Consider the following 24,098-nt stretch of genomic DNA (forward strand, 5'->3'; position numbering starts at 1 on the left):
TGCCTTACAGAAGCTTTGCAATTTTATGAGGTCCCATTTATCAATTCTTGATTTTACAGCACAAGCCATTGGTGTTCTGTTGAGAAATTCCTTCCCTGTGTCCATATCTTCGAGGCTTTTCCCCGCTTTCTCCTGTCAATTTCAGTGTCTCTGGTTTTATGTGGAGGTCTTTGATCCACCTTCGGATAATAGGAGTAGATGAGAATAAAGATTTTCAACTCAGAGTGTCTCTTATGTAATTGCTTTGTAATATTGAAGGATAGCCTCTCTTATTACTAGGCAGTTATACAATAAAATGCTTTCCTATATACGTTCTTATTTTTATCTACTGGCCTTTGTGCTAGCCTCTGGGGACACAAGGAATAAGCTCATCTTTTCTCTGCGATGAAGGACTTGGAGCCAGCTCTCCTGTGTCACATCTGTCCCTAGGAACATTTTGAAACTTGCGTGTCTATATTGCTTTGAGCCAACACTTGCAAGGACTACACCTTTCCGCAAAAAGTCCTCTAGTATTACGACCTTTGTTCTGTGCTCTTACTTCTCCATCTATGTGCCTGGTCTCTGTTCCCACACACCTTACTGAGTGCTCTGCACGAGCTAGTGTGGCTGCTCAAAACAGTCACTGTATATTTCATATCATTTCCAGTAAAGCAATCTCAGACCCAAGTCACCTATGTTGTCAAACTGGGTCAAACAGACCCATCTCACTCCATATAGCTGAAAACACTACATCGTTTGTGGAAAGCCTGGTATCTGTCCTCTAAGGTTCCAGAAAGGATAAATAAAATGATCAAACAATTGTCATAGGTGCATGAAGTTAATTCTGAGATTGAATCAGCAATTTCTATTCTGCAGGACATGGGTAACTATGAAAGGACTGATCTGGTCTTCACGAATGGGCCACCAGACCGACCCAGTGGTTGTCTGTTGTGCTTCCAGATGGCTATACACACAAGAATCTCTTCAAAATGAGAGCAATGTGTTTACTGTGGAGACCAGAATTTCTTTTTTAGCTTACCTGTCTTTTTCTTCCTGATCTCGCTGTTCATTTCTTTCCTCAGAGTATGTTGTAAAGTCTTTTGAGATTACTTTCCTGCCTCAGCTCTGCAAAGGAAATGAGAACTTTAAACCTGTACATTGACCACAGTGTTGAAGGGGAAGTGGCTACTCAGGTTGACCAGGGAACTAGAAACAAGGAGTTCAAGCCACATACCAATGGCAGGTGCAACTCAGGGCTCGGTTTCATGAGGGCATAAATCGTTTGTCACTTGTCCAGTTCTTTATTGCTAGGCTTTCAGAAGTTCAAATGCAAATCTCCTCTTCCAAGGGTCATACTTCATTGTTACCTTTCAATTCATAAACTTGGTGTCAAGAAAAGGGCAGCCAAAAAGTCTATCACCTCAGATCACAACCACATGGCTTCCCACGTGTAGCAACTGGGATGCTCAGAGATTAGTCACCCCAAGTAACTCCATGAAAATGGCCTTTGGTGGTCCTTCAGGCATGCCTGCTAATCCTATGTGCCACTAATACTTTTATCCTCAACAGTGTCCTTGAAGCATGCCTGCCGCTATGTAAGTGTGATCTTCTTTGACTCTGTAGACAGAAGCTGTGAAACTTCTCTGGAGAGACAAGCAACACTCTTACAATATCAAAAAAAAAAAAAAAAAAAAAAACTCCTTTCTCGGTAGATTCATGAAGTGCCTGAGAGGCAGCTGTCCCTAGTGGGTGCTCAAAGACAGCAAGTCATTGTTGACGGAGTGGAGAGTATGTTGGTACACTTGATGAATACGAAATGTTTCCTCAACTTTCTGCTAGGTCTTAAGGAATGGAGCTAGACACTTTGTGAGAGAGTCTTTTAGCCTATAGTATAGTAACATTCAAGTCATAAAGTGAGACACAACATTTAACCTAATAGAAACAATAACTGATTTACAGAAAACATATGGTGTGACTTTGAGGACATTTTAACCAACTTTTTTTTTTTCTCTCCCAAAGAATAAAAAAAAAAAGGGTTTGTTTTCTTCAAGTCAGCAATCCTTCATCTTGGGAGAGGCTGTGGAAGGAGGAGAGGGTAGCTGACAGAAGCTATAATTCAGGAAGGAGATACAAGCAAGGTCAGGCAGGACAGAATGATGTGCGAGATCACGTTAGAAATATCACCAGATTCCTTTGGGAGTTATAAAGGTGCCTTAATTCTTGTCCTTGCCAAGCATCCTGTAATAGTATGACAAGGTTTTATTTATTATCACAGTCAAATTGGACTCTTATGCTCTGGCTAGACCACAGGTGTGGAATGTCAGCCGTGGCACTCAGTATCATCAGAGGGGGCTCTTGTGAGGTCTCTTAGGAAAGGAAGGGTTCGTGATGCGATCCTCCAAAGAGGATGCCTTTTTCTTCAAGCCAGAGAGACACCTGTTTGCTTTTATTAGCTACCTAATCAGTTTTTACCATGAAAGGGCCCTGTATTTGTGCTGGAATGGAAGGAAGGAAAGAAACACTTAATTTAAAGATGAAGCTTCCCTAATTGGTTGGCTACTTTAGTCATGAAGTGTCTTTGTTGCATCACGTTGATAAGAGAAGGCTTGGCAAACATCTTGAGGCCGGAGAGGAAGCAGTCAGAGTGTACGGAAAAAGATATTTCTATACACTTACATATGTATACAGCATTCATATTTGCAGATGCTAATTGGTTTAAGACATGTAACTTATTCAATACTTACAGGCAACTGTCAGGCTTTTTATTATGAAAAGATAAATTTACTTCATCATTTAGCAATGCCTAGGAGAAAGCATGCCAACACCTTGAAGAGAAATTAAGTGGAGTACATATATTTGAGAATGTAAGCCCACTCTCAAGAAATAATTTACCAGAATACTTGTTTTAATCTGTTTAAACTAATTATTATTATTTTTGTATAGCTTCCTAGCACATAGGACTTGTATTTGAATAATACCCAGACCTATTTAGGTTATATTAAGATCAGATGAGATTTTCATCATTAACATTCATTTTAGTAACTCAAATCTAGAAAAGGAGGAGAAAAGAGAAGTCTTCAGAAACAGGGCCAAATGTAACATGGAATAAAAAATGCCAAGAGAAAAGTGCAAACTCCTAACCTTTAAGTACTGTCAAAAAAAAAAATCTAAGTAACATACTTTCTAAAATACTTCCAAGGACTGTGGGAGAAGATGAGGGATAATCTGCCCCAAGGAGCTGATCCAATGATGCTTCTGAACCCTCATGCAGAAAGGCCTTTCCAATGAGAAATCTGGAATGATGTAGCTCTGTGGGAATACGAAGAAAGCTGGCAATATTAATTGAAAGAGACCTTATTCTGGGACTTTGCAAAATGCTCTTTAAATATATTTATTTTGCTTGGGTGTGGTGGTTTGAATAAGAGTGGCCCTATAGGATCCTATATTTGAATGCCTGTTTGCCAGGGAGTGGGAGTATCTAAAAAGACTACGAGGTATGCCTTTATTGGAGTATGTTTGGTATTGCTGAAAGAACTGTGTTACTGTGTGATGGCTATTCCTGGTTGTCAACTTGACTTCATCTGGAAGAAATTGGCTGGAAGACACAGGCTTTTGACCCGGATTTTGACATGGAGATCTTGAGGCATCGTGGCCATGAAAAGCTAAGACCAGGCAAGGTAGTACATGCCATTAATCCCAAGAGACTGAGGCAAGCAGATCTCTGAATTCAAGGCCAGCCTGGGACAAAGCAAGTTCCAGATCCAGGCGTGGTGGTCCACACCTTTAATCTGGGCCATATTGTCTGCTGGAGTCCTCCATAAGGACACTGAAAGCAACAAAGATTCACTTACTCTCTTCTCCTGCTTGGACTTACTTGACAGCACTTCTGCTGGAACCTACTTCTTCAGGATTCCAGTTTATACAGAAAACTGTCTGAAACAACTAACCTCGAGCAACTCCTGGATTCTTGGACTTCCCATTCATAGCTGCCATAGTTGGGTTAGTTGGACTTCAGACTGTAAATCATTACAACAAATTTCCTTAATATACAGAGACATTCCATTAAGTTCTGTGACTCTAGAGAACCCTAATACACTGTAGGGTGTGTGTGTGTGTTGTTGTTGTTATTGTTGTTGTTGTTGTTATAAGTCTGCAAAAGTCCAAGCCAGGCATGTGACTCTCTTCCTGCTGCCTTTGGATCCAGATGGAGAACTCTCAGCTACCATATCTGCCTGCATATCGCCATGCTGATAAAGGACTAAAGCTCTGAACCTGTAAGCAAGCCCCAATTCCATTTTGTAAGAGTTGCCAGTCATAGTATCTCCTCACAGCAACAGAACACTAAGACATGAGCATGTGCCATGGGCTACATGGGCTACGTGTGGAGGACAGAGGGTAAGTCCTTCCCTAATGTGGGTTGTGGGGACAGAATCTCAGGTCAGCAGGCTTGGTGGCAGTCATCTTTACCTGCTGAGCCATCTTCTTCCTTGAAACACCTTTGCTCATTGCTTGGGGTTTCTATCATTTTTAAGTTTCTTGAAAGAAACAAAGATTTCTTTTAAGTTCTTGCTTCTTGCAGATGCCTGGTGGAAGCCTACTAGAGTAAAACATGTCACTAAAATATAATTAGCTGAGATGGAGAAAAAGAGGCATCCACAGTTAAACAATAATTGTGGACACTGTGGCTTTTCCCTCCACCCCAGCCTCTGACCCCCATTGTTAACAGTCTGCTCATATCCACTATAAAGGTCCAAGGTATGCTTAAGAATAACAGGCTCTTGTCGGGGTAAGGCTCTTTTGCTTTCAATTTGTGGTGAAAGCTGGATTTACTCCTGCAGGGCCCTCCAAGCTCTGTGGTTCTTTGGCAATACCACCTGTTTTGCTGAACAGTGGCTCTTAGAACAAAATGCTTGAACAATTTGGCCCTAGGATGTATTTTAAGAACACTCCTGCCTGGCAAGAACATGTAATAGCTACCGTTTAACAATTCACTAGATGAAAATGAATACTGGGTTACTGCCAGCTACAATTTCTGGACCTTAAAACTTTAAATAATTAATAGGAAAAGAAAAGAAAGTGAATTCCACTTACTTTGAATCTGACGAGTTAGCAGTTCACAGGTTAAGACCTACGACATTCCAGAAGTCAAATAATGGGAAGAAAAGCTTGCTACAGCACCAACCACCAAACATGGCTCTAGTACATGTGTTTATGCATACAGGGGAGATTGAGATGACGGATGCAGCAGCTGTGTACCCTACCTAAAATGATTTAGTCGATTAGTAAACTCAGACCTATATTGGATATTTCAAAATAAAAATGAGTTACTTGGAAAAAATAATTTTTAAAAGTCATTTTGAAGTATGCTTTTGACTAGATAATATTTTGTAATTAACATGATTTTTAGAGCAACTTGGCACATTTTTTTCTACATTTCTTGGAATTTTTAAATGGAAATTACTGAAATGTCCTATTGTTTCTCAACACCAGATGTTTCTCTTATATTGATATAACAATCCTACAGGCTCATCATGTGGTATGTTAGTATATCTATACAATTATATAGTGTTGGTAATATGGGATTGATATCTCTGGTCTGGAATCATTTGTCATTCATGTTGGAAATATTCAAAATCCTTTCTTATTTCTCAAAAGCATCATCAGTACCAGTAATGACATGATTATGGATATGATGTCTAACTATAATACATTGTCTAACTGTAACACATTACCTATTGATCAACCCACAACCCTCCTTTGCATCCCTCCAACCTTTCTAACCTCTGGCAACCACTAGTCTCTCAACCGAAATCATTGTTCTGGGTTTCCACATGAGATCACGTGGTACTTTGCATTCTTTGCATGGTCTATTTCATTTGAATCCAATAGCCTACAGTTCTGTGCAAGTCACAAGATACAATCCCTTCCAAAGGCTGACTCGTACCTGCTGAAAGTCCTCCTGGTAGCTGGAGAAATTTTGTTCATATATTCAAGATTGTTAAAAAGGTATAAACAATGGGATTCTTTTTATTTATTTTGAACCCGTTTCAGACTTGTCAGCAGTAGGGAGTGATTCAACAATTGCTAATTATCTGTGGTATAGAATTCATTACACCTCTGTAAGAAAAGGTAAGTGTGGTGGTTTGAATGACAATGGCCCCATAGGCTCACAGTGAGTGCCACAGTTAGGTGTGGCTGTGTTAAGGGAAGTGTGTCACAGGCGGTGGGATTTGCGGTTTTAGATATTGAGGGTAGGCCAATGTTCCTCTCTCTTCCAGCTGCCCTCAGATCTGGAGGTAGAAGTCTCAGTTCCTTTTCCAGCACCATGATTGCTTACATGGTGCCGTGCTTCCTGACAGGATGAAAACGGACTAAACCTCTGAATTATAGGCCAGCCCCCACTTACATGTTGTCCTTTATAAAAGAGTTGTCATGGTCATGGAGGCTCTTCACAGCAATAGAAATCCTAACTAAGACAGTAGGATAATCTATCTGGGTTTATCACTGATCTGGGTAGAACATCATTGTTAATACATGAGCTTTATTAGATGACAGCTATGTGTTCTATTACTCATGGATCTGATGAGGAGCAGAAATGTGGTTATATATCACACACATAAACGACATACTATATACAATATAGTATGTATATAATTGTATACTATATTATATATAATGATATAAGATATATATGCTTGCATACATTATGTATATATTACATACAATAGCAAATATATATAAACAACACATATATATTGTTTAAAATAAGGCTTGTAAGATTATGGAAACTGAGAATCCTACTATGTGTAAGCTGGAGGCATGGGAAATTGCCAGTTGTACTCCAAGATCAAGGGCCTAAGCACAGAAGAGCTAATGTTTGAGAACAGAATACGGAGTGTGTTTTATTGTTTGTGCCATGAGAAGATCAGATGTTGTGCATCATACTAGGAAGAACAATCTTTATTCAGTTGATATCAAGGCTAACTAACCTTCTCCAGAATGACTTTCATAGACCTACCTAGAAATGATATTTTACCAGAAATCTGGAAAATCCTCCTTACGCTGGCTTCAAATATTAACTATCATTATTGCTAATTCAAATGAACAGTCTTATGCTTAGAAACAGAGCTATAGAAACTAGAGTTTCTAAAGGCCACTGCTAGAGTTTTCATGCACATTTAGGCTAAAGGAGTATTATGGATTTAAAAACGCTCACCATTGCCACAGCCCTTAGTGAAGGGCCACATAAAGCAAGGCTCTCCATCCACTAGGAAACGATCCTGGAGCAGGCACTCAAGTCAGTCCCTCATGAGCTCTTCATCCTAGCTCTCTGGCATGCCTACCCCAAGGCCTGTTGAGAAACTCCTCTTGCCATTCAGGGGGAGTTGGGTTCTACCTTCCGACTCAGCCATGGTACTGCTCTGCCTGTCTTGGGCTCCTGGTCTTCTTGTTTCAAGGTGATCTGTGGCTATTGCAGGGCATGCTGTGGAGCCAGTCTACTCCTTTTCTGTGTAACCCCTGCCTTCCCCCCCCTTGCCTTCTTCTGCCCTTGGGAGTTTTTGTCATCGTCATTTCCATTTACTTGCCAGTTTCTCCCTTGTGGCTCCTTAGAGTTATCTGGCTTAGCTTCTTTCCCTTTCTGAAAAGCCCCAGTCTTAGCAAAATCACATCAGAGATAGAATTCCTTCATTTGTTTTCCTAATTGAAACTACTGTGCTTTGTCGTCATGGCTTATCTACTTAAATGTGATAACTTCATCCCCCTGCCCCCATTGTTAAGATTTGTTTTATGGAAAACAGGAATTGCAAGTAGAGACTAGAATGTTCACTGAAGTACTACAGGGCCAAAGTTATTTCCACAATATTGTAGAGAAATGCTTCTTTGATGACTATGAAGGGAGCTTGGTTCATAGTACTAATTAATTTTATTAACTTGGAGCTGAAAGGAGGTGGCGACTTAAGGAAGGGCATAAAATGCAGCAGACCTTGCCAGACTGGTTGCATATAGCTGCCTTTAACTGAAAGTTAAAGCGCATTCACTCATTACAAGTAATAAGGCAAAAGGGGTGATTAGACCACATCTGCCTCCATCACATCCAAAGAATATGAGCAAGAGACATACTTCTTTTAGTGCAAGCAGCAAGTTTATTTATTTATTTTTGATAAGGAAATCACAAAGGAATGGTGCCAAGTGAGGTACAACTGAAACATTTGCATATGGAAACTGTCCTTGAAACATCAGATTGCTGTCACAGTTACTGATTGTCAGCCTAAAAAAAAAAAAATGAAATCCTAAGTATGTCAAAAACAAAAAATTTATTCCTTGGGAAGTTTCTGAATGGTAATTTTAGTTCAAAGCCATAATACTGAGGGTAAAAGTGTCCCCTTGGCTAAGACCAAGGTACTAATGTGATGATATATATATATATCCTACTTTGCAAAATGCCGGTACATTTTGCAAAGAAAGTGCAAACATTCCTGCTGCATCGTTTTTGGAAGTGTGTCTTCCAGTGTTAGTTAATGTGAGTCAATACTGGTCATTGCGGCTTGCACACACACACACACACACACACACACACACACGCACACACACTTACGTCTCTGATACTGTATTGGAAACATTTGGGTCTATTCAGATAGCAAATTTGAAGTAGGTAGGGACAGACACCAAGTCTTCAGCCTGATGCTCTTTCATTAATGTTGAAGTGGTAAAAATTACGTAGAAAGATTTCATTTTCTTAATGACACAGTTGAACACATGGCTGCTTCCTTGCTCTCTAAAGCAACATGTATAATTTAATTGGCAAATACAGAATAAAGGAATACCAGAAGACAAAAATAAAAGCATTAAAGCCCATTACAATCTTAAGTAACATAAAAACTTCAAGCATACAGGAAAAGTATTGCAATCATGTATTTAGCTTTACTTTTTCTAACATATATCATAATTTAGAACTATATAAAATCACTTACATAAAAGTAACTTTTCAAGTGTTACAGCGGAAAGCATGGCTTGGTGTTTGGCTTAATCATTTTTTTTAACCAGTTTCATTTATAAAGCTCGTAATCTTGCCAGCAGGGCTTCAACTTCAGGAACTGATTCGCTTTTAGCAACAGAGCCAAGAAGTTCCATTTCCTTTTTTCTGTTGCTTTCTGCATTACAGGCTTCCTTCTCAACTGCCTTGATCCTCCCTGTAGACGCATGAGTGTCTAGATTATAATTAAGCTCCTTGGCGACTGGAGTCCTGGTGGAGTTGCAATTGATACTGTGGTGTGGACGTGACCCTTCTGTCAACTGCATTTTCTGATTTTCTACAGTAAGGAAAAAAGAAACATGAAACTTGTCAGTGTGAAAACCAAGGTCCAGGCATGTTAGAAAACATCTTTTTAACTACTGTCAGTGAATATGTCCTCTTCGATAGACTAGAGCTAGCCGGTAGAAAGGTAGATATAAAGTAAACACCCGTTACCAGGACACCATCAGTTTTATCCCATGCTTCATTCAGGATTTGGGTCAAACAACAATGACACGTTGAGGCCGTCTCCAACCGTTATGATGGACCTCATGGATGGCATCACTTGGTTTCTTCCCCTTATCCTTGGCACATGCACCGTATGTCTGTTGACTTGTCTACTGGGTGTCTTTTCACTAGGACGTACATCCCACAGAGCAACAGCTTCATTTTAAATACCATGCAGTTTCAGTACCTATAATACTCCTAGCTAAGCTAAGAGTTCAATAAACACACTGGATAAATAAAGAGTCTGCATAGATTATGACCCAGCAGAGGAATTAGACTAAGATTTTTCTTTTCAAAGAAAAAGACTGACTCTCCTAAGAAGTATAAAATTAAAAAAAAATTCCCCTTAAAAAATAATGAAGTTTTCAGGCAAATTTCATTTTCTAGCAAACCATAATTACATAATTATGTCAAAATGACATTGAGTAGTATATCTACATCTACATGTATGCATGCATACATACATACTGGCAAGAGACTATGATCTTGACTTCATAGTGGGCAGTGATTAAGTGCTGCTGGCTGATTCTCTGAGACAAAAACTTTCTTCTAATTAACCGACTTTCATATTGTGCAACCTTATGATTGGGTCTCTCATAGGTCTCCAACTTTTAAAAAGCAGATTGTCTCAATATTCATGTAACCTTGAAGAGGGTGTGAAAATGGCTCCAACAAACTTGACATGACATTTAAAGTTTTTTTGGTTATTCGCTGAGAGATGTTCCATTATCCCAATAGTAATGACTTTGGAGCACAAGCAGTCACTCATGACAGTGTGTTTTATGCGAGCGCTGAAAATTCTAACCGAAAACAGCTTGTACATTAAAAGGTGGCTGCTGAAGATATTTACTGCACTGTCATTTCCTGACCAGGGGCTTCCGGTGATGGATGAGGATTTTTACACAGTTTCTTGGACAATCTCTACACATTTTAGAAGTATGATCAGCTTTTAGCTGTGGGAAGAGAATAAATACACTTTTCTTATCACTTTCTCTATCAGGTGGGCAACTGTTACTCAAAAATCAAAATCTAACTGAGCAGTGATTTTTTTTTTTTCTTAGAGGGGTTTATGCACTGCAGCTTACACTGCATCTGTGCCTGCAGCAAAGAGCACACACTGGACTGGTGGTTCTGCAATTCCCAGGGCTACAGAAATGAATTGTTTCTTGCACCCACCATGCTCCCCCAAAAAGCGTGGAAAGTGCATTTGTAACTAAGTGCTGATTTTCAGTCAGCATAGTGCTCATTCCCAAATCCTTCAAATTTCAAATAACTCCAGGTCATTTGATGTCTTGTATATTACAAACATCATGAGACTGCCAACAAACAAGGCTATTTTGCTACTGGGCAACTCTAGTTAAAATCTTGGATTACTGAGAGTATACTGGCAAGAATATGGATCTGGAATACAAGAAAATAATACATAAAGCCCCACAATATAGCTATACACAATCAAGGTCAATTCTGTATGTGGAAAAGTAAAAAGAAAAAATAAAATGGGATTTTAGGTAGACATACTATGAAACCTGAACTTTAAGGGATAATTCCATCCCTTTGAGTCCCAGATTCTATAATAAATCTCAAAGAGTAGCTATGGGGAAAAACAGATGAGAGCTGGGTGCTCCTATATAGTGACTGCTGTCCTAGTCAGTGTTACTATTGCTGTGATGAGACACCATGACCAAAGTAACCTGGGGAGAAGATGGCTTCCTTGGCTTACATTGTTCATCACTGAAGGAGTTCAGACTTGGCAGGAAACTTGAGGTAGGGGCTGATGAGGAGGCTATGGGGGAATACGGGTATTGGCTTGCTCCTCACGGCTTTCTCTGTCTTTTTTCGTAGAACCCAGGACTACTAGTTCAGAAAAGTACCCTCAGCCATCAATCACTAATTAAGAAAATGCCCTATATATAGCAGGATCTTATGGAAGTATATTCTCATTCGTGGCTCCCTCCTTTCAGATATCTCTAATTTGTGTGTCAAGTTGACATGACTAACGAGTAAAAGCAAAAAGAGTTTTGGTCATGTGCTTAAATTAGTTGCTGAGTAAGTCAGTGGCAGAAGCCAGATGCTGTCTCAGGAGATACTGGAACTGTCTTAGACAAAGCTGAAAACATTTGCCAGAGACAAGTGTGAAGTAATTCAAAGCTGAGTTTCGTAACAATGATATCCTGAATCTTTAAAACTTTGTAGAGCAGAAAGACAGATAGAAACCTCCTCAGCACAGTTATGGTCAAGGTCACATCATCCCTTTCTGTTCTGGTCTCAATTCTGAGACCTGACTGAATTCTAAGCTTGACCTCAAGTCACTGCAATATCCTACCCCATTCATCCTTCCATTTCCCTAGATAGGCATATCCTACTCTTTCTTCTCTTTTCAAACCTCCAGCATGAAAGCCCAGGCATTTGGCCCATTCATACATCTCCCCTTAGCATCTAGCATCTGTCAATACCTTCCTTCCTATTAGGATGGGTCAACATCCTGCTATCCCCAGAACAAGCTCTAAGGTCTCACTTCTGCTGTGCTAGTGCCTGCCCTTTGTCAGCACTGCCTCCTCAGAACTATCAAGGTGTAGCCCTCCCTGTCGTCATCCCTGTCCTGCTTATTTTATGTCAGCTTGACACAAGCATGAGTCATTTGAAAGGAGGGAATCTCAATTGAGAAAATGCCTCCATAAGAGCCAGCTATAGGACATTTTCTTAATTTATGATGGATGTGGGAGGGCCTAGCCCATTGCGGATAGTGCCATCCTTGGGCTGGTGCTCCTGGGTTCTATAAGAAATCAGGCTGAGAAAGTCATGAGAAGCAAGCCAGGAAGCAAGCAAGCAGCATCCCTCTAAGGCCTCTGCATCAGCTCCTGCCTCTAGGTTCCTGCCCTGTCATCCTTCAATGATGGACTACACACATGGAAGTGTAGGTCAATTAAACCCTTTCCTCCCCAGCTTGCTTTTAGGTCATGGCATTTCATTACAGCAATAGAAACCCTGACTGAGACAAGTCTCAGCATACACATTGTTGTGATACCTTCAAACTCAAGAGAGAAGGCATTTTTATTTGTTTTCCCTTTTGCCTCCGCTATGCCCTCCATGCTAGGCTCCTTTAAAGAACCCCTTTGAAGCAGCGAGGTTCTTGCCTCTGGTCTTCCCATTTATGCTCCTTTTGAACCCACACTCATCCAGATTTTGACATTTTACTCTTCTCAAACAATTCTTGTGAATGTCACCAGTGGACCAATTGTTGAAACCAAGGAGGCCAGCAGCTACATGGACATCTTTGCCCATGAGATGGCAGTTGGAGTGTCCGGCACAGTCTGAGGTACTTCTTTTAGCACTTTGGTGTTTGAACTTCTCTGGAGGCTTCAGCCAATAACCAGTGGGCCAATGCAAGGAAAAACATTTAGATCCTTTTTGAGAAACTCAAAATAGTCACGGGTTTGCCATTTGGGATAAGATGCTAAAGGAATGGCATGGTATTTGAGTCCTCTGCAGTTTCAGAAGGAAACACTTTCATGGAAGCAACTGATAAAATGGTGTGAAAAAGGAAGATAGATGCCACTCCACAGACCTCTGGAAAAATAGCCAAGTGTACAAGGCACATTAAACAGGAGAGCTTGCAGCCCCATTAGCACTTGCCCAATAACTATTCTCTTCCAGAAGCAATATTCCCCCTTCTCTGCACAGCAACAAATCCACCAGGCCCCTAGTTTCTATTTGGATTAAATTTTTCCATAGTTGTCTTTCAAACAACGTAGGGATGGCAATTCTGTAAATTAGAATTCATGGGTTTGCAGAAGTAAATTATAGTTTGATGTGGGTGGCTTCATCCTTCACATCTCAAGTTAGAAATACAATATGGCATACTTGGACATATGGACTTGGTGAAAGGTAAGGCTGGTGCTGCAATAAAAAGAGAAGCATTTCTATTTATCCTCCACAGAAATCTTTGCCAACACATACTTTAAAAATGGAAACCGAAGATACTAAGGCAAAATAGGATGACTGCTTGATTTTCTAAAGGGAGTACTTTTGTACAATTTTATGAATCAAATCCTGGGCTTTCCTTTTTTTTTTTTTTCCTCTTTAAGATATTACCATTGATGTCTGTGTGTAAGATATCCAGGACCCCTGCCAATACTCAGGGCCACTGGTAATGGCAGCATCACTAGGCGATGAGACAGCTTCTATTCTTAGTACCAAACCCATAAGGAAATCCAGTCCACATATCCTGTATGTTTATCTGCAGAACTATTCAGGATAAAAATACATAGTATTTTTCTACAAAGTAGGAAGACTCCCTAAGTTCAGTTGAATTCCCCATATGATTCTTACTATAAGAACCAAACCAGAGAGCCCACCATGGCTTTATTTCCCTCTGTGAATTGAAAGTTGGACTGTTGGAAAGCCAAACTGCTCTTAAATGCAGAGAGCCCACAGGACATAAACATAAAAATCAAGAATGCGGTCTATACCCAGTGTTGGGTTCCATATAGAGTTTGGCAGAATATAGACTTAGATGATAACGCCATTCAGAAACCACATCCATCCTGTACTATCATTCTTGTTGCTCCTCCAGAAACAACAGCACAGGAAGCTAGGAAAGATGCTGACAATGCACACAGGTACACGTGAGCATTTTGGCATCTAAATTAAGTATTTCAGCCAATAGTTGCTATGTATCTTCCATGTAGAAAGCAAGGGCAACACCTTGTATGGCGGCCTTCCCACTGCAGCAAATACCAGTTATCGTTCCGAGGGGCTTTTCCTCCCTTTAAGTAATCATATTCCTCCATCACACTGTGGTTCCAATGGGCACTGGCTTCTTAGGCATGCCAGCTCTCTGATGCATAAGGAAACTGAGCTTCCACCTCTCTGTGGCCAATAGCAAGACTGGTAGCTTTGACAGGAGGAGGACTGCACAACACTTGAGCCCTAATGTGACTTCAGCGACTTTCACTCTTCTGGAAATTTGGTGTCTTTACAATTCCTTACATTTGCTCTTAACTATTACTTTGACCTACTAAGTAGCTGTGTTCTTTCACCCTGACAGCAGCTTTATTAGGGGAAAAGGAGTGATAACCCATAAATATCATTTTTAAGGCACCACTGGGTATACAGAATAGTAAAGTGTGTGACAAATATATGTTTTTAATATATGCAATAACAGAAGTTAGTGCTGCCCACCAGTAGTCCGTATCTCTGGGGCTTCCTTACTGCTGATTTACTGATACATACAATGAATAGTCTCCTTGGTTTCATTTTGCTCTTTGCCTTACATGTGTGTGTGTGTGTGTGTGTGTGTGTGTGTGTACACACACACACACACACACACACACACACACACACACACACACACACAATGACAGATGTCTAAAAGGTCATTTTATATGGTTAACATCATTAGAAGTACCAACTAAGCCATCAGAACCATTTGTGTAAAAGCAGAAACATCTGAACAAAATATGATCCCCGTTCAAATATCAAAATCTCTGGAAGGAGAAGCTCATTCTTAAGCTAGTGTTGTTGTTGGGTTTTTTTTGTTTTGTTTTGTTTTGTTTTTTTTGTTTCTTTGTAAAAGCTCATATACACAGTTAGTTTCTCACTTTACTGTGTCATAAATAAAATTTCAAGAGCAGCTAAGCCAGCTCTCAATGCTGGGTAGGTCAGAACTGAGCGTCTGACTGGGAGGAATCTTGTAAGGGCCCAGGCTCATAAGAGGAGCTCCAGCCCCTTTCCGTTAAAGACACTGGCAATGGAAGGGCTCCCATCCTGCCGCCTCCCTTCTGACAGCCACGGGAGATTCCCTTTCCAGGTCTGCTTTCCTATTGCTCAAGTCTATAACCCTAAGTCCTAGAATATTTTGCTTTTTGTTCATTCTTTACTAAAATTGTTCCCTAATTCTTTACTGAAATTGTCCCCTGCAAGTGCCCAAAACCTCAAGGTTCTTATAATAAACAAAACTGTCTCGTGCCTTACTTCTCCTTGACACCTGGCTTTTGTCCCAGTTCCTGGAAGGTGGCCTTTAAGCGTCTGCAATAATTTTACTCATGCTAAGTCTCCCGGACCTGCATGTCTGGCAAAACAGCTGATAAGTTATGCTAACTAGGTGACTCATGGTAGTGTCCTAGACAGTTTGCAGACATGAATGACGTAGGATGGGGTTAGTCAGGCTAGCAGGATGTGACTGGGAGGGCACAAGGTTTGGGGTGAGTGATAGTAGCCTATTTCCTAAGAATGGCAAGTACCATTTAAATTCAGGTTTGTGGTCAATGACTGGATCAGTTATATGTAAATAATGAAGTCTTAGTTTGTATGGAGCACACTTAACTTCAGGTGAATTTTCTTGTTTGGCAATATATTTTCCGTTATACATCAATGGAAAATTTGGTTTGCCTTGCATACCAAAATCTGCAAATGCTCAAGTCTTTTATATAAAACAGTTTAGTGTTTCCTATAACCTACCCATATCCTCTCATGTGTTTTAGCTCATCTCTCGATTCCTTATAATATATAAGTGATATATATATATATATAAGTAATTCTATATATAATTCATTAGTTCATGAAATATCTTAACAGTATAAATGCATTTTTCTACATGTTTTCATGTACAGTGGTTGAGGTCACAGATGTGACATCCCTGAATGCAGAGGACTAACTATCCTCTGTGTCATCCCACATCCATGAGTGAAGTGTTCCTGAAGATAGCAAATGCTGCAAGTTCCTCCCTGTGTCTGGGTCTGATTTACATCTCCTTGCTATGATTAAGCTGTAATAGTGTTATGCTCACCTGAAGTATGATAGCTTGAACTCCATCACGCTGGCAAAGCACTGAGGCTGAGGGAATTTTAGGAATCACTAAACTTGTATCCAGCTCTTCAGAGGGTGACAGTGGTCTGGTACCCTAACCTAGTACCTGGTGTCCAAAATGAGGCAGTATTTTTTGAAGGATTATGACTTATGCAATTTTAATACAGGTACCTGGTGTTAGCAATCATTGCATGATACTATTTGTAGCTTGCATTATTATTATATTACAATATCAAAGAATCACATGGCCCTTGTATAATTTGTAAACACTTTCCTGACATGTATTTGTATTTGATTCCCTTCAATTATTTTGTTTAGTATTGTGTGTGTGCATGTATGTATACACATGTATGTACTTGTGTGTGCATACGTTGTGTGTATACATGTACCACAGAATATGTGTGGAGGTCAGAGGACAATGTTTGGGATGTGAGTCCCTCCTTCTACTCTTATGTGGGTTCTGGGGCTCAAATGTAGGGCACTGAATTGAGCAGCAGGTGTTTTCCCTTCTGTGCCATCTCACAGACCCCATGTATGGGAGTCTTATAAAGCCCTGTGACAGAGACGATATATCTATCTGTTCATCCCAGTTTACATTTGAAGATGAGGAAACAGAAACTGATTGCAGGCAGGCCTAGAGACAGAACTCAAATCATCATAGGCCTGGTTAACAAAGTCTCCTGTGATAGGGCCCTTTATTTATTGACTGATTTATCCTCTCGCTTCTAACTCCTGCATGCTGGGATAACAGGCATGCACCACCGTGCTTGGCAGTCTATGTTTTGATGATCTGTATTTTGCTCTTCTTTGGCTATTTATTTCACATCCTTCAGTGAACTCTTTTAAGCAACCAAATCTTGTTGTCCATGTCTCACAATTAGACCCTTGGGCTACTTCCCTGCTCCTCTTGCCTTCTCTCGTCCACTGTTCTAAAGCTCAACCGTTTCTTTTCAGAAGACTATAGATTTGTATTTCCATCCTTGACAACAGAGCTTCAGCACTGTCTACCAGGGCACCTTTGAACATTTCAATGTAAGTACTCTACAATAATTTCAACTTTGAGAAAAATGTACTGAAACAAAACTCGCAAATGTAAAAGCATCGTGCCCTTCCTTCCGTCACTGAGCACAACCACAGTCTGCTTACTAGCTCTTCTGCTCACGGTTCTCCAGGGCCACCATGCATGCATGTGGCCACCGATGCACAGCTGAAGAAGCCCTTTGCATTTCTAAGCCCACCTGTCAGGTAGTAAATAGGTAACACTTTCATCAACTGCCCTTGTGCCTTCTAAGGAAAGGTCTAAGAAACAGCAGGGATGAATTTGGACAGTATAGATATTAAGTAAAAAAATAAACATTTGAAAAATCCCTTTGATTTCTCTGTGTCTTTGTCTCTGTGTGTTTCTTAACCCTGAATGATAAGCGTTAACATCTCCATACTATGGAAAGAGAAAAGGAACTTTAGAGAAGTCCATAGATGGCCCTAGCCCATACAGTTCTTTCCATTTGCATTTGAAGAATTCCATATAAACCTTAGGGCAGCATGTTTTTGGAGGCTACGGCAAACACTCAGATGTAGAAAGAACACTTACTAAGCTGCAGGGTACCAGGGGAGGTTGATTCTCAGGGGGAATCACTTGGGTGCCACAACGGAAAATAACCAGTTAAATAAATACTTCGGGAGATAATTTTCCAAAGCCATTTATAAGCTGTATCTGATAGTGTGCTTTTAAGTAGTTCCTTTTGTTTATATTTATATGCTTTCTAATTCCACCTCAGATTCTTCAAATGCACAGATGTTTTTTTCTGAATGGGTAACCTGGGTATTTCTATTCCATTTCATTTTGATTTATAGAATCATGTAATATAGACTTGTGTAGTCTTTGGATTGGAAAGACCTTAGTTACTTGGCAGAACCATCAATCTAATGTTTAAATTCCATTTGCTCAACTTCAAAAATAGTTTGCTTAGATTTGAATACGTTCAGTCAGATACCAAAAATCTCATAATCATAAGGCAACATATTCCCCCCTTGGGCAGCACTAAAAGATTACACATTTATTTATCCAGCACTGGTTCCCAGGGAATTGTTTTGTCATTGGCTCTGCTGACTCCCTTCCCACCCCCCACCCCACAACCCCCAAATTAAGGCTCTATTAAATAAAGGCAATTCCTTTTCTATCCACCAGTCTGCCAAGTATTCGAAAAACAAAACAAACAAAACCAACCCAAGTTATCTCCTCTTTAAGCCAAACAGTTTCTTCACCGGCACCTTGTGCTGACCATAGTTAGAATATGAATAAGAGAGTTCTACTCTTCCATTGCTGGTGGGATTGTAAACCGGTACAGCCACTCTGGAAATCAGTATGACAGTTCCCCAGAAAACTGGACATAGTACTACCTGAGGACCCAGTAATACCACTCCTGGGCATATACCCAGAAGATGGTCCAACATGTAATAAGGGTACATGTTCCACTATGTTCATAGCAGCCTTATTTATAATAGCCAGGAGCTGGAAAGAACCCAGATGTCCCTCAACAGAGGAATGGATTCAGAAAATGTNGTACATTTACATAATGGAGTACTACTCAGATATTAAAAACAATGACTTCATGAAATTCTTAGGCAAAAGGATGGAACTAGAAAACATCATCCTGAGNGAGGTAACCCAATCACAAAAGAACACACATAGTATGAACTCACTGATAAGTGGACATTAGCCCAGAAGCTTGAAATATCCAAGATACAATTCACAGACCACATGAAGCTCAAGAAAAATGAAGAAAAAACTATGGATACTTCAATCCTTCATAGAGGGAACAAAATACCCATGGGAGGAGATACAGAGACAAAGTACAGAGCAGAGACTGAAGGAAAGGGCATCCAGAGACTGCCCCACCTGTCCCATATACAGTCACCAAACCCAGACACTACCGTGGATGCTAACAAGTGCTTGCTGACAGGAGCCTGATATAGCTGTCTCCTGAAAGGCTCTGCCAGAGCCTGACAAATACAGAGGTGGATGCTCTCAGCCAACCATTGGACTGAGCACAAGGTCCCCAATGGAGGAGCTAGAGAAAAGACCCAAGGAGCTAAAGGGGTTTGCAGCCCCATAGGAGGAACAACAATATGAACTAATCAGTACCCTCAGAGCTCCCAGGGACTAAATCACCAACCAAGGAGTACACATGGAGGGACCCATGGTTCCAGCAGCATATGTAGCAGAGGATGACCTTGTTGGTCATCAATGGGAGGAGAGGCCCTTGGTCCTTTGAAGGCTCGATGCCCCAGTATAGAGGAATGCCTGGACCAGGAAGAGGGAGTAGGTGGGTTGGTGAGCAGGGCGAGAGGGATGGGGATAGGGGGTTTTTGGAGGGGAAACCAGGAAAAGGGATAACATCAGAAATGTAAATAAAATATCTAATTAAAAAAAAAAAAACAAAACAAGAGAGTTCTGTAGTTAGCTTAGTAGATATCCAGCTTTCCATACAAGCTGTGAACTCTTTGATGTATTTAAGACTCTGTTTTTTCTGCTATGAAAACGTGGAACTCCATCTACTTAACACTTCAAAATTCTTAAGGAAAAAAAGGTCAACTAGGAGGTTGTATCTTATAAAACAATACATGTTCACAGAAACCTGATTACAACCTGAAGTTTCACTAATTGAGTTTCACTGTCAGTGCTTAGGATATGCTTAGAAAAATCTGATTTTAATAGAGAATTGAATCCCAGGATTCATTTGTGTTCATATAAAAATAATTTTATGGATGATTGTACATGAAAAAAAACTACTTTACACTTTTTAGCCAACCACTATTAGCTATATGTTAACATAGCAACATGTTCAAGTAGTAGAAAACCACCTAGCATCTTTTGTCTGAATACGCACTCCATAAAGGTAGGTGCCTCACCTGTCTAATTCACAGCGTTCACTCACCACTCCCTCACCTCAGCACAGGCGCTTTGTGTTTTATTTACTGAGTTATTGAAATCAGCAGGACATCGTTTTATTATCATACCTCACTTAATGCTTTACATTAATCGACTGCAAAGAAAACACTTCGGTAAAACAATGGCTAGATAAAAACTGAGCAGAAACATGACATTTTTGGTTTAATATATCTACTTCTTGCTTTCTGGGTCACTGAGGAGTCAGTATTGACGCGAAAATGGCACTATCAATAGGAGTCTAACAAAAATCACAAATGGGCTATATATGCAATATATCAATTTATAAAAGCTATAATGCATACCAAAAACTTAGGTAAATTATTTTTAATTAGTTAACATTGTTCAAAATGGAAGCAAAGAACAATAGATTAACAAGATTGTTAACGTCGCTGTTCTGTTTTCAGTTGTTACAGATACATTTTATTTTATATTTGTAGCACACTTGGTTTCCAATCAGTCATATTTCAGGAGCACAGAAGCTAACTCTGCAGTCATAGCTTCCCTGGACCACACACAGAAACAGAGCTGATCAACCTGCCACGTTGTGGGGCTTGCAGATCTTTACAGAAAGTTTCTGTGATGAGCAACATTGTCAAGTTGGAGTTTTTATGTAAGAAAGCTAATCACTATCTTCAGTCATAACACCATAAAGAGGATTGTGCATGGTTAGAATATGTGTGGAAAAAAGCTAAAAATTATAGTCATTACTATTATAAAATTAGTAGCAATGACATCAGCAATTTTTAAGCTATAAAGTTCAAATTGTAATAATCAATAAGCAAAAGAAAAAAAAAACCACTGCTCATTTCTACAGGCTTCCTAAGAATGGTCCCATAACTAATATGTTCCTATATAGAAATGCTAGTTTAGATGGCTAAAAAAAAAAAAAAAAAAGTCACCAGGTGGCTTGGGTTCCTAGTGGTTGGCGCCAACACTGGGCCACCTTGGACTCGAACTTCGCGGATAGTCCCATAGTCTCCAGAGGACTCTTCACCCCACAGGCGCCATAGCCCACCTAGGATCTTAGGATCACTGGTGAGTGGAACACAACATCTGTTCCAACAGAACCAGGGGTGCCTGGGACCAGCTGGAGCACAGACAGAGGAACTGTGCCCCACCAGTGGCTCAGGTTCTTTCTGTTCATCACTGGTCTACCTTGGTTTCAAACTCAGCAGACAGCCCCACATTCCCCAGAGGAGGTAACACTTTCAGGTGCTCTAACATGCCCAGCATCTTAGGATCCCAGGATCCCAGGATCCCAGGAGCTTGGTTACACCAGGATCTCAGGGTCTCAGAGGAAGCTTGACTGCCAAGAACTCTGACACACCCACAATCTCAGCATTACAGGATCCCAGAATCACAGGATCTCAAAGCTGGACTCTGAGAAGTTCTGAATCAACTGGGATTACAGAAAGGACAGGCTCCAATCAGATATATCAAGAGCAGGGAGCATTTGAGATAATCAGATGGCAGCAGGCAAGCATAAGAACAAAAGCAATTGAAACCAAGGTTAGTTGGCATCATGAGAAACCAACTCTGCCACCATAGCAAGTCCAGGATGTACCATCACAGCAGAGAAGCAAGATAGGATCTAAAGTCACTTCTCAGGATGATGATGGAGGACTATAAGAAGGGCAGAAATAACTCCCTTAAAGAAATACAGGAGAACACATCCAAACAGGTGAAAGAATTGAACATCCTGGATGCAGGATCTAAAAATGGAAGTAGAAACAATAAAAAAAAATCACAAAGGGAGACTCTGGAAATAGAAAACCTAGGAAAGAAGTCAGGAGCCATTGATGCAAGCATAACCAAGAGAATACAAGAGATAGAAGAGAGAATCTCAGGAACATAAGATACCATAGAAAACATTGACACAACAATCAAAGAAAATGAGAAATGCAAAAGTATCCTAACCTAAAACATCCAGGAAATCCAGGACACAATAAAAAGACCAAACCTAAGGATAATAGGTATAGATGAGAAGGAAGATTTCCAACTAAAAGGGCCAGTAAATATCTTCAACAAAATCACAGAAGAAAACTTCCCCAACCGAAAGAAAGAGATGCCCATGAACATACAGGAAGTCTACAAAACTCCAAGTAGTTTGGACCAGAAAAGAAATTCCTACCATCACATAATAATCAAAACACCAAATGCACAAAACAAATAAAGAATATTAAAAGGAGTAAGGGAAAAAGGTCAAGTAACATATAAAGGCAGACCTATCAGAATTACACCTGACTTCTCCCCAGAGACTATGAAAGCCAGAAGATCATGGACAGATGTGATACAGACCCTAAGAGAACACAAATGCCAGCCCAGGCTACTATACCCAGCAAANCTCTCAATTACCATAGATGAAGGAACCATGGTATTCCATGACAATAAAAAGACATAGACTAACAGACTGGTTACATAAACAGGACCCAACATTTTGCTGCATACAGGAAACTCACCTCATTGACAAAGACAGATACTACTTCAGAGTAAAAGGCTGGAAAACAATTTTCTAAGCAAATGGTTCCAAGAAACAAGCTGGAGTAGCCATTGTAATATTGAATATAATTGACTTTCAACCTAAAGTTATCAAAAAAGATAAGGAGGGACACTTCATACTCATCAAAGGTAAAATCTTCCAAGATGAACTCTCAATTCTGAACACCTATGTTCCAAATGCAAAGGCATCCACATTTGTTAAAGAAACTTTACTAAAGCTCAAAACACATATTACACTGCACACAATAATAGTGGGAGACTTCAACACCCCACTCTCATCAATGGACAAATCCTGGAAACAGAAACTACACAGAGACACAGTGAAACTAACAGAAGTTATGAAACAAATAGATTTAACTGATATCTCCAGAACATTTTATCCTAAAACAAAAGGATGTACCTTTTTCTCAGCACCTCATGGCACCTTCTCCAAAATTGACCACAGAATTGTTCACAAAACAGGCTTCAACAGATACACAAAAACATTGAAATAATCCCATGCACCCCATCAGATCACCATAGACTAAGGCTGATTTTAAATAACAACATAAATAATAGAAAGCCCACATACACATGGAAGCTGAACCACACTCTACTCAATGATAACTTGGTCAAGGAAGAAATAAAGAAAGAAATGAAAGACTTTTTAGAGTTTAATGAAAATGAAGTCACAACATATCCAAACATATGGGACACAATCAAAGCAGTCCCAAGAAGAAAACTCACAGCCCTGAGTGCCTCCAAAAACAATCTGGAGAGCATACATGAGCAGCTTGACAGTACACCTAAAAGCTCTAGAACAAAAGGAAGCAAATTCACCAAAAAGGAGTAGATGAGAGGAAATAATCAAACTCAGGCCTGAAATCAACCAAATAGAAACAAAAAGAACTATACAAAGAATTAACCAAACCAGCAGCTGGTTCTTTGAGAAAATCAACAAGATAGATAAACCCTTAGCCAGAATCACTACAGGGCACAGGGATAGTATCCTAACTAACAAAATCAGAAATGAAAAAGGAGACATAACAAGAGAACCTGAGGAAATCCAAAACATCATCAGATCCTACTACAAAAGCCTATACTCAACACAACTGGAAAATTTGGATAAAATGGACAATTTTCATTTTTTTCAATTTTTATTAGATATTTTTCTTCATTTACATTTCAAATGCTATCCTGAAAGTCCCCTATACCCTCCCCCAGCCCTGCTCCCCTACCCACCCACTCCCACTTCTTGGCCCTGGCGTTCCCCTGTACTGGGGCATATAAAGTTTGCAAGACCAAGGGGCCTCTCTTCCCAATGATGGCTGACTATGCCATCTTCTGCTACATATGTAGCTA

The 24,098-nt window shown here is 40.0% G+C and overlaps 1 protein-coding gene across 1 annotated transcript in view; it reads right to left on the minus strand.

Moving 5' to 3' along the window:
* Positions 1-8,120: 8,120 nt before the first annotated feature.
* Positions 8,121-24,098, minus strand: part of Diaph3 (diaphanous related formin 3) — a 454,769-nt gene continuing 438,791 nt past the window's right edge. Inside the window, exon 28 of the mRNA XM_021202828.2 lies at positions 8,121-9,290. Coding sequence (XP_021058487.1) covers positions 9,031-9,290 — 260 coding nt within the window. The 3' untranslated portion in view covers positions 8,121-9,030. The remainder of the gene's footprint in view (positions 9,291-24,098) is intronic.

The sequence above is a fragment of the Mus pahari genome, chromosome 8 (genome assembly GCF_900095145.1).
Source record: "Mus pahari chromosome 8, PAHARI_EIJ_v1.1, whole genome shotgun sequence".
NCBI classification, from domain to species: Eukaryota; Metazoa; Chordata; class Mammalia; order Rodentia; family Muridae; genus Mus; species Mus pahari.